Source organism: Rhea americana, unplaced genomic scaffold (assembly GCF_003343005.1).
Source record: "Rhea americana isolate MKP2758 unplaced genomic scaffold, rheAme1 scaffold_41, whole genome shotgun sequence".
Taxonomy (NCBI): Eukaryota; Metazoa; Chordata; class Aves; order Rheiformes; family Rheidae; genus Rhea; species Rhea americana.
Window position 1 is genome coordinate 1499718 of NW_028186546.1, and position 13093 is coordinate 1512810.

General features: G+C 51.4%; 1 protein-coding gene across 1 annotated transcript; it reads left to right on the top strand.

Moving 5' to 3' along the window:
* The first annotated feature begins 1936 nt into the window (after positions 1–1936).
* On the top strand, positions 1937–10371 carry UBOX5 (U-box domain containing 5). Its single transcript, XM_085314657.1, has 4 exons — positions 1937–2017; positions 4461–5643; positions 7932–8093; positions 9437–10371. Exons 1-4 carry the CDS (start codon positions 1964–1966, stop codon positions 9643–9645), a joined length of 1608 nt encoding a protein of 535 aa, XP_085170783.1. The 5' UTR covers positions 1937–1963; the 3' UTR covers positions 9646–10371.
* Positions 10372–13093: the final 2722 nt, after the last annotated feature.

A 13093-nucleotide genomic window follows, 5' to 3' on the forward strand; every position in this document is an offset into this window, starting at 1 on the left:
CTCCTATTGGAAAAGAGAGGGAGAAGGCCAGCAAGGATGATTAGAGGTGTGGAAAGGCCTCCTTCCAAGGAGTGACTAAACAGATGAGGATCTTCACAGAAAAAAAGATGTGAGGGGGACTGCGAGAGAGGTACGAAGAAAGGGAAGAGGGAGCAGTGATTTCCCGTCTTTCGTGATAATAGCACTAGGAGGGCTAAACTAACTTACTAGGCAACAAGTCCAGAATGAACCAAAAGCAGTATTTTTGTCATGCAACCAATGTTATTAAATTGGGAGTCTTACTGACATAAGAGGTGGGTGCCAAAATTAGAYGAGTTCAAAAACCTCGTTGAAGAAGTCTGCCCTGGCAATGCTGTACCAACAGGAAGCCTTTCCTCAGGCTCAGAGYGCCAGGAGGGTGATGCTGGAGAAAGCGTGGGTACGTATTTGCCCTCTTCCTCAGTTGTTCCCTGTTCAGGAGCAGGAATTGCTCTTGATCGCTGTATTACCAAGTATGGGGCTAAAGGGGTGTTAGTCTGGCCCACTGCAGCKCTTCTTAGGTTCGTGCATGATTTCGTCAAACATTGGCCTTGCAGGCTTCAAGCCCTGCTGTCTACAGGCTTTGCTTCCATTACGTTTTTTTTTTTTTTAAATGTTGAATTTGTACCTCACATAACTCATTTCAGACTGCTGCACTTCATCACGTGCAGAGCGGACKGCGCTGGCACGCTCGGCAGGCGGGCAAAGCAAGCCTTGCCAGGTGACCTCGCTTCATTACAATCCGTGTTCCAGTGGCCAGACTGAAGTGCCCCTGAAAGGGCAATTTCGTTTTGGCTGAACTAACAACTTCAGCTGAAAATCATTAAAGAGCTAGRGCTACTTGTTCTTGAAGGAAGCAGTAGGTTCGTGATTCGCAAGTCTGCCCGAGGCGATGACGTTAACGTAAGGTTAAAACTCCAACCGCGCACATAATTTCATTCTTAAAAGGCATCTGATGTAACCAGTTTGAGTCACATTTTTTGTATGCAAAAGATAGCACATTTGTTTGAGTTTTTCTAATGAAGATGTCAGAAGAATCAAGAATCAGAACACAGATAATCTGCCTTAGAGCTATTAAATGCCCTCTGCTCCCTTGGAGCTATTGAATACTAATTATTAATATTTGTATTTAATCTTAGCTTTCCTCTGAGGCTCCCAGAGCCCTTAGGAAATATTGCTGTTTGCAGCAGCATTGTAAGTGCTGATTTGAGTTTTCCTCATCCCAAGAGGCCCTTTTTGAGCTCAGCACCCTCATGTTGGGTTTTGGCCAAGCGCACAGGCAGGTCCAGCCTCCAACTGCTGATGGGGCAGATAGACATGGCGTGGTGGTGGGGAGGGAAATGGGCACAGAGGCAAACATCCAGTTCAAGGCCACGCAGCGGGTTGTCGCYGAAGGAGAAATGGGCACTAGCTCTTTCCGCCTCCTGGCGATGAAGGGCTTGCACGCTAGCGCAGTGCTTAGCCCCGTGTCCTAAGGCTTAGTCCAAGGAGGAGTGAGGCTGCGAGGAGGTTGCCCTGATTCCCCTCCTTGCCTTTGTCAGCCACCTGAGATATTCTGGTGCTTTGCCGTATCTGCAAAACCACCTGCATCTTTGACAGACTTTCAGACCTAATTACTGGTTTATCCATAGGAAAGATGTTTTTAGTTAAAATAGCCATTTTCTACCTTTTCTTCTGTGATGTTTCTCCAGGGGTTCGCTAATGAGTGTTAATGTGTGGGTATCTCTTAATCTCATATCTTCACCGTAGTTATTTCTCTTACACTGGCTTCACCTCCCTGACTCAGATTTTAGCTGTGTTTTCAGAACGGCCGAGCTCGTAATTCATACCGGCTCTGAAACACGAGGTCCTTTCACTGTTTGCTGATGTTCACTTTTTTTTATTTTGCTTTTTCTTCACAAGCTGAATCTGATGCTCAGAAAGTGAGCTCTCTCCAGCTGCAAAGATGGTAATAAATGTCTGTCTCCCACAGTTCAAGCCAAGAATTCATTGCAACAAGGTAAAATAATAACGTGTGGTGTTTTGGGAGCTGGAGGGATGGAGGGGTTAAGTGGAAATGACATGCAGGACTCACCGGGGCTGGGGAGGGCTGGTTCACTGTTCATCTWTAATAATTCAGCAGTGAAGTCTGGAAGACAGAGTTCAGCTGGCCGTGCCAAGCTTTGCTAAGGAAACACAACAGAGGCAACTCACAGCAAACTCCCATCATGTTGTGTGGTATGGRTGGTTCAGAGAGGGATTTTGACATGGGAGGCTGCATATCTCCCCTGATAACAGAGGTGTTCAGGGAGGGTGCAGTCCCAGCTTGGGTAAGGTGTAGGCTTTTTAATCTGGAAAACTGAGAGCACTTCTKTCAATTAAAATTGTTTCCCAGTAACATGGGAGAGTTGTATTTTGCGGGGGCAAGGTGCTGCTTGGAGTCACTAAAACAGTGGCTGCCTTTCCAAGCTCACCAGTCTCCTGTCATTCCAAGCAGGGAGGYTTTGTGAATGATACTGGTAATCTGAACACCTGCATCACCTTCTGCTTTCATATTTCAATCTTGAGAAAGACATGTGTGAGCACTAAGAAAACCAGTGTCTGGTGTGCTCAGGATCTGCCAGTCAMGTGAAGATAAAATGGAGCAGAAAGCTCAGTACTTTGAAGAAATCRATATTCAGTGTTAGAACACTGTATTACCTTCCGCAAGTATTCTAATGAGGAGGGAAAATAATCTAATTTTGCAGGGTCTCATAACAAGGCAAAGCTATGTCCTATGTACCGTATGAGTGTGCTTTAGATACTCTTTTTTCCCTGCATTGTTACAGCTTTAGATTTGTCCACTTGAATGTGCAGCTCTTGACAGCGGTGAAGATAGTAGTAGCAGTACTTGAGGTTTTCACTCTACATCATCAGAATTGCTACCTCACCCTTAATTTAAAGCCATTTTTGAATTGCGTCTCCACCAACCCCCACCCCAAAACCCAAGAAAGCCTTGGATTTTTAAGAGTTGTGCTGTAAAGACAGCAGTACAGATGTGACCAGCCACGTGGGTGGGGTGTTGAGGGGAGACCTGCATGCCACTGATGGTGGGCTGGATCAGATTGTGCTGCAGAACTTGACTCCTCCTGACGTGTCCTAGCTTAGACTGAACATAGGCAAAAGTCTGAATTCTTAGATGTTAATGGTGCAATTCTCCTTTTTTCTTTGTCCTATGAGAGTATCAATTTTTACCTGGAAAATGCTTCGAACTTTCGGAGCTGCCTTTCGCTAGCAGCTGGGCACACGCAGACGGGCCTGCCCCTCAGGACAGGCAGTGCAGACCCTCGGGAGGAGAGGCCCTGCTGTAGGATGTGGCARTAGAGCAGCCAGGTTGTGGGAGGGAACTTCCAGGCACATTGGAATTGGGGGGGGAGCAGGGGAGAAAGGATACAGGTTGGGTGAGCAGAGTGAGGCCCTTGCTTCCACTCATCCAGCTGTGCTGGCATTGGTGTAGATCCTCTTCCCTGAACTTGGGAGAGCACGTGCTMACGCAGTAAAACAGGATCTTTTTCTTCTGCTGCTGAAGCTAAGCTGCATCTCCCTCAACACAGGTCCTTGCCCCATCTCGTGGCCAAGCAGATCCTCCCTCATCCTTGCTGATGTTCACACATGCACTGCAGATCAYACTGCTTGCAGAAGAGTGTAGAGTGGACCATATAAAGCAGGTGGAATGAACAGATGTTCCCTGCTGTTTTCTATTCATGTAGCAAATGCTGAAGGCCTTTTAGGCCCCCAGGACTTCCAGGAAAGGAAATAGGTAGAGCCAAGCTATCCAGGAGAAGACCAAGGATGGGACTGCATGTTCTGGCCTATGAGAGTGGGACCCTGCATGGTTAGAGGGAGATTTCTGAGGGATAGTTAGGTTTGATCCTAGCACAGGACAAGGCAGTCGGCTAACAGATGCCTGGAGGTTTCTCCRGGAACCTGTAACTACATGATTTGGAGTACGTTTTTACGTGACAGGATAAACCGACATATCATTTCACCACTGCTGAAAGAGAGAAGATCCTGTCTCCCCCATGCACCCATGCTCCACTCCCAGCCACACCGTCCCACTACTCCTCTCATGCCAACTCTGCTCCTCATCAAGTCCCTTCGTGCCTTGATTTAATTCACTGACGTGATGGAAACCACAAACCACATATGTTTTTCCGCTCTTTTTGCAAGTTAAATCAGCTCTGCAAACCACCTATCAGGTAAAAGAGGGGGCAGAGAAGAATGGAAGGGACGTTGGCTGGGAGGCGGGTGGGAATGGATCTGCTCTCTTAAGCAGCAGAGATCTCCTATGTTATCTCAGCTGTACACAAAACTGCAGCCTTGGTTTCTGCTCTGTTTCCTCTTGTGAATCTATTTAAATGCAAAACCAGTTTCCTTTTATTTTCTTGATTCAAATTAAACACTGTRTTCCTTTTGAAACACAGATTTCTGCTGATGGTTACGAAGTTGAGAATCTCATCTCTGAAGACCTTGCCAGGAGAAATCGTGGTTTCCGCAGCGAGTACTTTATCAAGCCTCCAGTCCACATCACTATCTCTTTTCCCTTCAACATTGAGATCTGCAGGATTAATATCGACATCTCATCTGGGGGATACCAAACCTTCACTGGGCTTGAAGTTTACACCTCTACCTCATGCAACAAAACTTCTTGGCAGAGCCCCGAGGGTCAATTCTCAGGTCTGGCCGGTCAGCCTGTGTCGGACAAAGACGCTTTCACGCTGGTGGGCAAAGCTGTCCTAAAAAATCAAAGCAAAGTGACGTTTGGCCACAGAGGCTTCAAGCCGAGGCCTCCCTTCCATCAGATGGAAAATGTCCTCTCCTATCCTGGTTCTGCATCTCAAGACCTCTGGAACAAAGGGCCTGCCTCGCTAAGCAACGTGTCACACTTAAAAATCTGCATCACCCACGTGGCCGGTGGCGGCCTACCTTGCATCAAGAGGCTGGAGGTGTGGGGGCAGCCTGCGAAGTCGTGCCCGCAGGAAGTGATTGAGGGTGTGTTTCAGGTGGCCTCCCAGTGCTTCGCCCAGGACGTCGGCAGCCTCAAGCCAGAGCTCTGGACACCAATGGAGAGCGACTGCGTGCCCTTTAGCACCAATGACAGCGAGCAGCAGACCCTCCGCAAGCTGGTGGACGTCGTCCAAGATATCCCCGAAGAATTCCTGGATCCCATCACTCTGGAGATCATGACCTTCCCCATGCTCCTGCCTTCGGGGAAGGTGATCGACCAGAGCACCTTGGAAAAATGCAACCGGAGCGAGGCCTCSTGGGGCAGGGTACCCAGCGATCCTTTCACTGGGGTGGCCTTCAGCCAGCACTCGCAGCCCCTACCTCACCCTACCCTCAAGGCCAGGATAGACCACTTCCTCTTACAGCACAGCATCCCTGGCACCAACCTCCTCGGGAGGGCTCATGCCTCAGAAATGCTCACACCTTCTTCCATAACAATGTCTTCTCTGAAAAGAAAAATGGACTGTATGGATCAAAGCTCTGTGCAGCCACCGTATTTTTCTTCTACAAACTTACTTGTCACGTCTACCTCAGAGAACAGTGCTAAAAAAATGAAAACTGACAGTGACTCACACTTGATCCAAATGGACTGTTCAACAGGTATCTTGGCTCCCTAATTCACATCTCTTTCTTAACTGTCTTGACGGCCTGTGACCAGGTGTTCAAGTGAGGAGACTCCAACCCAGATTCCCATGCCACCTCTGAAAAGCTTTAAAGCTATTGTATTTTGCTGTTGATAGACATCATGGAAATCAGTTTTTTGTCTTACTTATGTCCCCTCTCCTCAGCACAACCTGCTTTCCACGGGTGGTATCTACTTCCATTCCGTGCTGTTATTTTTCTCATCTCTAGGCTCGTTGTTCTCACCTTGTTGGTCTGTGCAGTGTTTCAACTGTTTCACACCTCTCTTCGTCTCCCTCGGGTGTCCCTGTTTCTCTTTTCATTTATATTTCCTTTCTGCTTGTTGCTCTCAAGTCACTGGCATGTGGAGACAACCTTTTTTTTCCTAATGTGGTTTCATTGGTGGTTTGGGGTTGTTTTTTTTAATCGGGGGTAATTTATTAGCCTGGACATCCACTGATTGCTGAAGGCTGTTGCAGGAGTGTAGGACACTCTCTGTAGGTTTAGCTGCTCCAGCACATCAAGATTTAAGGGCTGGGGGCTTCTTAGGAAGTGGCAGTCTTTAGAAAGCAAGGGTGATTGATTTATAGTTTTAAGTACCAAGGCAATTCACACCTCTCTCCGAAAATCTGTTCCCTCTTGTGGCTTATTCTCAAATGATTAGTACCTTCAGCTTCTAGCCCATGGTGGAAAGCTTGGCTCGTGGGTAATTGCTCATCTGGACTCCACGCTAGTTCTTTTGCTAGAATCTACGTCTATTTTGCTGTGCTTGCTTTCTGCCTTGTTGGTACAGGAATACCTGAAATGTATCGGAGTTGCTGCCTTTGCAACTCGTACGTGGATATAATTGCATTTCATACAGCAAAGTCTCTGTCATCTTAAACTGAGTTACTGCTTTAGGTAACAATGCCGTGGCGAGGAGGAAGGTAAACATCAGCTGGGTGGAGGGAGAGACATCTTTAGCAATCTATTTGGGAGGAAGGAGAGAGACATCTTTAGCAGTCTAGTATTTAGATGAGACCGAAGAGAGCTGCAGTGTCTCGGAGGCCATGCGTTGCAAGCAGTGTGGTCTGTGTAGGACGGTATAAATACACGGTGCACACATGTCTTCTGGACACAGAAGGGCTGTCTCTTTAGGCAGGTAAGTTGAGTTTTCTTAYGTGTATTCTCTAAATAGTCATCTGAAACATATCAAAAGGTGGTCCACAGCTTCTGACTGCTGTTAGTGCCTGCTAGTGCCTAGCGCTCCCTTCTTCCTCCTCCCCAAAGTGCTAAACGATAGTGTTTGGAGRGAGAAGCTTTGATTTAAAACAAATTCTTTAAAGACTTACTTTAAAATAGCTGGTGTTTYGGCAGTACCAGGAATAGTAGGAGGGAGTCGGACTGCACGTTTCTGCTCTGATCTCTCATCTGGAGCTTGTTCTGTATTTAGGAAGAGTCGCTTGTTATTTTTATTACAGAGGCGCGTAGTAGGGGGGCCACGGGGCTTTGACCTGTGTGGTCCTGGAGCTCTCAGGAGAGCTGTGCCCATAGTAAATAAAGCACAGTGCATGGCCCAGAGAGCTTGTTTCCATATCTTCAGTATTGCATCAGCCTTGATTGCTGTAGTAAATGTGCAGCTATAATTCCAAAGTCTTCCTCTGGGAGATTTATTTAACAGAATTAGTGGTGCAGACACCATTTTCTTAATGCATAGACTTAATCAAAGCCAGGCGTTCGGTGTTGTGCAGGAGAAAATGCTGTTGTATCCTTCAGGAAAAGCTCCTGCTCKTGTATCTTTGGCTTTATCCCTTGGCTCGGGTTTAGGTTACTGAAATAGAAAAAATACTTAGTACTGCAGGTTTTACATGTGGGTTAAATGTTCCCAGGTAGCTGCACAAAGCAAACCTGAGAGCTCGGTGCTGGGGCCCCAGGGAGAGCCCCAAACCTGCAAACACCAACAGACCTGAGCACCCGCTGTTTGATGGCACTGGGGCATTTGACTCCCTTCTTTGAGAAGTTCCTAATGACATTGATGTCTGGCAGGACTCAAAGGGCTTTTCATCTTTAGGATCCAAAGGTTTTTCCCCCAAAGACATGAAGCACTACATCCCCATCCCGGCACTTCAGTGGGGAAAGAGATCTGAGAAAATCAGTGACAGAGCTTCTAAAATCCTTAGTGTTGTCCCTTTTGAAATGATCCAGAGACAAGGCAGTATTTCTGTTGGCATGCCGACAGCTTGCTCGTTCCTGATGCCTGCTGCTTGAGCTTGTGCTTCTCTTTGCAGATCTGGTCTCTCATGAACAAAGACTGTCAGAAAGTTTGGACACGGCCTTGAACTCGGCGCTCAGCTCGATGCCGTCGTTTACGGCAAAGTTGATGAGGGGTCAGCAGCAGGCGCACAGCGAGGGAGGCTGCAGTAGTTCGTGGAACGCAGGCACCGTCCTCGGTAAGCAGCAAGCCCCTCTGCTCCACGTTTGGGAGCAAGGGAGGAGAACGGTAAGTCATGACTGCATTAGAAGGGAGGGTTGTGCAACTGCTCAGCGTCTTTCCATGTCTCTTTGGACCAAAATATCCCCAAGGTGTCTCTCGGTGAGTCTTACTTATCAGTGCCAACCTACTGCTATTTTAACTTGGCGGTTTAATGGCTTGTTCTCCTCGTGAGGCACGGTGCTCAGCCTAGCCTGCACCTGATTAGTCCAGACTGCCTCCACGAGGGTTCACCCCGTGTCGAGGCTTTGGCTGTACTCAGGCTGATCTGCGCTGGGTGCAGGCTGGGGAGCTGTCGCTTGGACAGGGAGYAAGTCCGGCATGGAGAGCAGGCTTGAACCCGCACCTGAGCGGCATGGAGGTGCAGCCAGAGAGGAGTAAGTCTAGCAGATACCACAAAGCACACTGAACCCAAAGAGTAACAGGTAATGATAACAACGTCACAGGCTGATGGGCCAACTGTGTGCCCAGAATCCCATCAGCTTTGCATTCACCAGCCAGACTGTTGAGTCCTTGCAGTTTTCATTACACCTGTTATCTAGACAAGCTTATMAGCTGCGCCGGCTGAGTACACACCATGAACAACTTCCTCGGGAAGCACAGAAGCTGTGTCAGAAGCACCAAACCTTTCTACATCCCTCCGCAGGCTGCCTGCTTGCTCTTCCCCGAGTAAGGCTCTGCCTGTTCGTAGCAGAGAGCTGTATTTGGGAGTGCCAGGGTGGGTTCAGAGACACCAGGTGACCCTGAGAAAGGGCTGTGGGTGTGCAGCTCCCAGTGACTGTGTCTCTGAGTAGCTTTTGCTCTTCCACGGTGACGTTAAGCTATTAAGCTTTTACTGTCTGGTTTAAAATTGCTGCTGTTTAAGAGTTGTCTGAGTAGCCCTTTATAGGTACTATGTGACAGGAATACAAAGCAATGCTTAAAGCTTTGCAGGCAGGMRTCAGTGATTAATTCAAATGTTGAAAAAGGAAAAGGAGGCTGATTTGGCCTTGGCAAGAGTGAAAAGCCCTTTCTTATTATCTGTCCTCAATTAAAAAACCTGACGGTGCAAATGCCATTTAGCCGCAGCCCCTCCTGAGCACAAAACCGTGGAGGCCGGAGCACTCCCTCCTCCGTTAGAGCGACGGAGGAAGCGGGCTGCGGTTCTGAGATGCGAGCGCCAGCGGCTCTGCCGTGCGTCTGCTGAGGGGGGGTTCTCGGCTCGTGAGCGGGGTTGAGCACGTGAGTCCCGCTCGGTCTGGGACGGCGCAGCGTCGCCGCGTTGGCCCGCCGACTGAGCTGTTTCTSCTGTCGACTTTGCAGAGCACGGGAGGAGCAGCCAGACCCAGGGATGCGCTTCCTGCTCCAAAACCTTCTCCTCTTACTTCAAAACGGAGCCAGTCTACCAGCTTCCCTGTGGCCACCTCATGTGTCGCCCGTGCTTAGCCGAGAGGCAGAAGTCCTTATCGATACTGTGCGAGAGCTGTAAAAGGTCGGTCGCCACCCACGACGTGAGGAGGGTTCACTTCTAAGGCCTCGGCTACCAGAGCCTGCCGGGAGGACGAGACCGGGAGCCGCTGCTATTCCATTTGYCCGTACTGATTATACGAGGATGAAGGCCTTCCGAGAGCTTGCCAGATGAGCACCCGTGACTGAGGAGAGGACTTGGTCTTCTTGTGCTTACCGAGTAGTGGGGGGGAGGGGGGTTAGAGCATCACGCCTGAGCAAAGCGGTCTGAGGATAATAAAAGCCATAGCTTCTTTAACAAGGAATATGTATTTATACGGAATGATTTCCACCCGTCACACCTGCCCTCTTACCRCACTCCCAGTGGCTCAGTGGTTAGCATAGGTGCCTTTTTGGACTGTGAGTTTAGCTTCCCTGTGAGTTCAAACCGTTTCAATATTTGATGAGCAGCCATTCGGTCACGGACCGGGCGAAGTCCCTGCGATTGACAACACGCAAGCTACCTGACTTCTCCCCTTGGCCACCCCTCTGCCCTCCTCGCTGGGCTGCAGGAGCACATCCGTCATCGTGCCGGAGTCCCGTTAAGTCCTGAAGAAAAGCCGTGGTCAATGGGCCGAGTTCCTGGCAGCGATCTCATTCTGCTCATACCAACTCTGTAGAAAAGCCATTGCATTACACAACATGTCACTCTCAGTTTATGTCGTGTGACTGGACCAGCTCCCGTCTGGCTGATAGACATTTAAGCCTTAATAAAATTATGGTTAAAGTCAGGTTCGTTTTCTGACTCGTAATTGGTCTCACTGTGTGTCTTAATGATTTCGTGTCGTGAATCTCTTTGCAGGGTACCGAATAAATGGGCTGGAAAAAGCCAARGCAACACAAGAGATGATTATGTGCAGACCTGTAGGTTTTAGAGGGGTCATTGCAGCAACCCCGTGTGCTGTCACTATCAGGTTTTCAGGACTGAGATTCCGGTATTTAAAGCTGAGGAGATCTGGTTTGCAGAGAGCTGTTCAGAGGAAGCCAGAAATGAAAGGGCTTGGGTGTGTTCTGTGTCTGGCACGTCCTGGATGTGCTGAGGGTAAGGTGGCAGCAGTSGTTTGCCATCTACATGTCCCCTCCCTGCTGTTGGCACTTAATTGGCAATTTTGCGCTGCAAAGCGGACATCGCTGGCTGATGGCCTGTGCCAGTTTCTCTGGGGTATCAGCCCTCAAGCTGAATCAACTCGCCTTGCATATAATAAATTTTTTTTTTTTGAGCTATTTATGAGGCACCTACTTGCTGAGTAACGTGTGATGTCCAACGTGTTAGAAGTCTCTGGCAAGCTCATCAAGGCGAGCCCTAACGAGCCCACAGTTYGGCAGCAGCCGAAGCCCTGTTAAGYCTGCGGTGGTGGCATGTTTGTACTGACCCATGCAGGAGTGCGTCAGCACTCACACCGCCGCCACCCCGGGTCTTCTCCGGGGACCGCTCGCGCCCCAAGAAGCTGCCCCTGTGCACAGCTGGAAGGCGCAGGCTCGATCGCTGGCGTTAGCAAAACCGGGGCGCCTCYGCCTAAAGCCAAAGCTACAGCTCAGCCGGCATCTTTTCTGCCCCAAAGTGTTTCATGAAACCCTGACTGTGGCGGGATACAGGCTGGGATTCAGCTCTCCCGGCTCGAAGGGGCGTTATCAGTGCAGGTTCCCGACGTGGAGGGGAACGAGGGAGCGGGCGCGCGGCTTGACGGAGTGCTTGAGGCAGCAAGGATGTCAGGAGGACATCTGGGCCACCCCGCTCCAAGGAGGGCTGGCCTCCGTGGCGCGGCGGGGTGCGCAGAGCCTTCATCCACCCTCTGACTCCTCCCTCTTCYCTGCTGGTCTCTCCCCTTTGAGAGACGGTTGGGACTCGGGTGGCCCCTCGGGCCGACACGGGCGGGCAGGKGGCATGAAGGCCCCTCTGCGCGCTCGGACTCCACCCGTGCAGGAGCCTTTGCGCCCAGCTAAGAGCAATTCCTGCGGCTGATGGCTCAGGCTGCACGTGAGCCTGGGCTCCTTCCCGCTCAGCGCGGGAACGTGCCATTCCTGCCGACAGGCTCTGGCCATCTGCGTCTTGCGCTGCCAGGACTTCCCCTGGCATCTTCCGCCCTGCTCCGGAGCCGGGCAGCACTCCGAGGAGCGAGCGAGCATCGCCCTCAAGGTCCCTGCAGAACGGGCAGGTGCCCCAAGACTGATTTTCCAGCGCCGAGTCCGTCCCCGGTGCTAGCGGGCTGCACATCCCTCGCAATGAGCATCAGCGCCAGCATCTGTCACGTGGAGGAAGCAGAGGAGCGTCTTCCAGGTGAGCAAAGGTGGGTCTGGGCAGAGCCAAAACCGGGCAGGTTGGAGAGGTAAAGCCCTTGGTTGCTGCCTCCCCCCGTCCACTCGCCCAGCTCCGCTGGTCTCCCTTGGAGCCCGACACCGGCAGCGCCACCGTTCCCCCACCACCACCACCACCACCACCACCACCACCTCCCCATCACCTTTCCACCGGGCGAGGACAACCCGCTGCCGACCAGCGGGTCGTGGTGACTGCCCGAAGCGGCCGCCTCCGCTTAAACGCGGCCGAGAGAGGCCGATTGCGGGAGCATCGATTCCCGGCGAGGGGAGCGAGGTGTCGCTCGGCGCCGCGACCCTGCCGGATAACTAAAACAACTCCTGTGCTGGAGCAAAATGTTGGGGTTTCCTTTAAAAAGAAAAAAAAAAAGGTTTCTTTTTGCCTCTTCCGCAGCGTTAAAGGCTGAGTCGAGCTGCGGAGCACCCCAACACCCGGGGAAAGGGCAAGGAAAAAAAACAATTAAATAAATAAAAACCAAACCCGCGCGCGGAGGCACCAACCGCAGCGGGGAAGCGATCGCAAGGTTTCCCGCGGCCGGCCGGGGTCGATCCTCGGGAAATCCCGTGCTGCAGCTTCGCCCCGGGGTGTTTTTCTTTTTTCCCTTTCGCCCCGTTGCAGCCGGCCGAGCGGCCGCTCTCGCCCCTGTGCCGCGCCGGGCTCCCGCCTGATGCYGCTAAGCGATGCCGCGGCGCGGCCGCAACCCATGGGGGAAAAAAAAATAATAATAAAATAAATAAAAACCAGCTTATTAACCTTCCCGGACTTGCAAGAGCGTAATTACATTTTAATCGCATATGCCCGCGTTTTAGCATTCCCGACACGCAGTCATTTGCATGCCGCTCGGGCCGCCGCGGGCCCGCGCCGGCGAGCGGGGCCGCGGCGGAGGCGACGTCCCCCCCGCCCGCCGCCGCCGCCGCCTGATTCCCCGCTGCATGTTAATGGCACGTCGGCCGGGTCGCCCTCCGCCGCCGGGCGCTTCCCGGCGGGACCCCCCCGCCCCCGGCCGCCCGCGCCGCGGAAGGCCGGCGGGGACGGCGAGGAATAATTCGTGCCGCCGGGGCGCCTTTCGGCTCGCGCCCCGCGGCCGCGCATCTAACGAGCTCGTTTAGCGGCGCGGGCAAGGCGGGGTGGGGGGGTTTGCACCATCCTCCTCTTCCAAC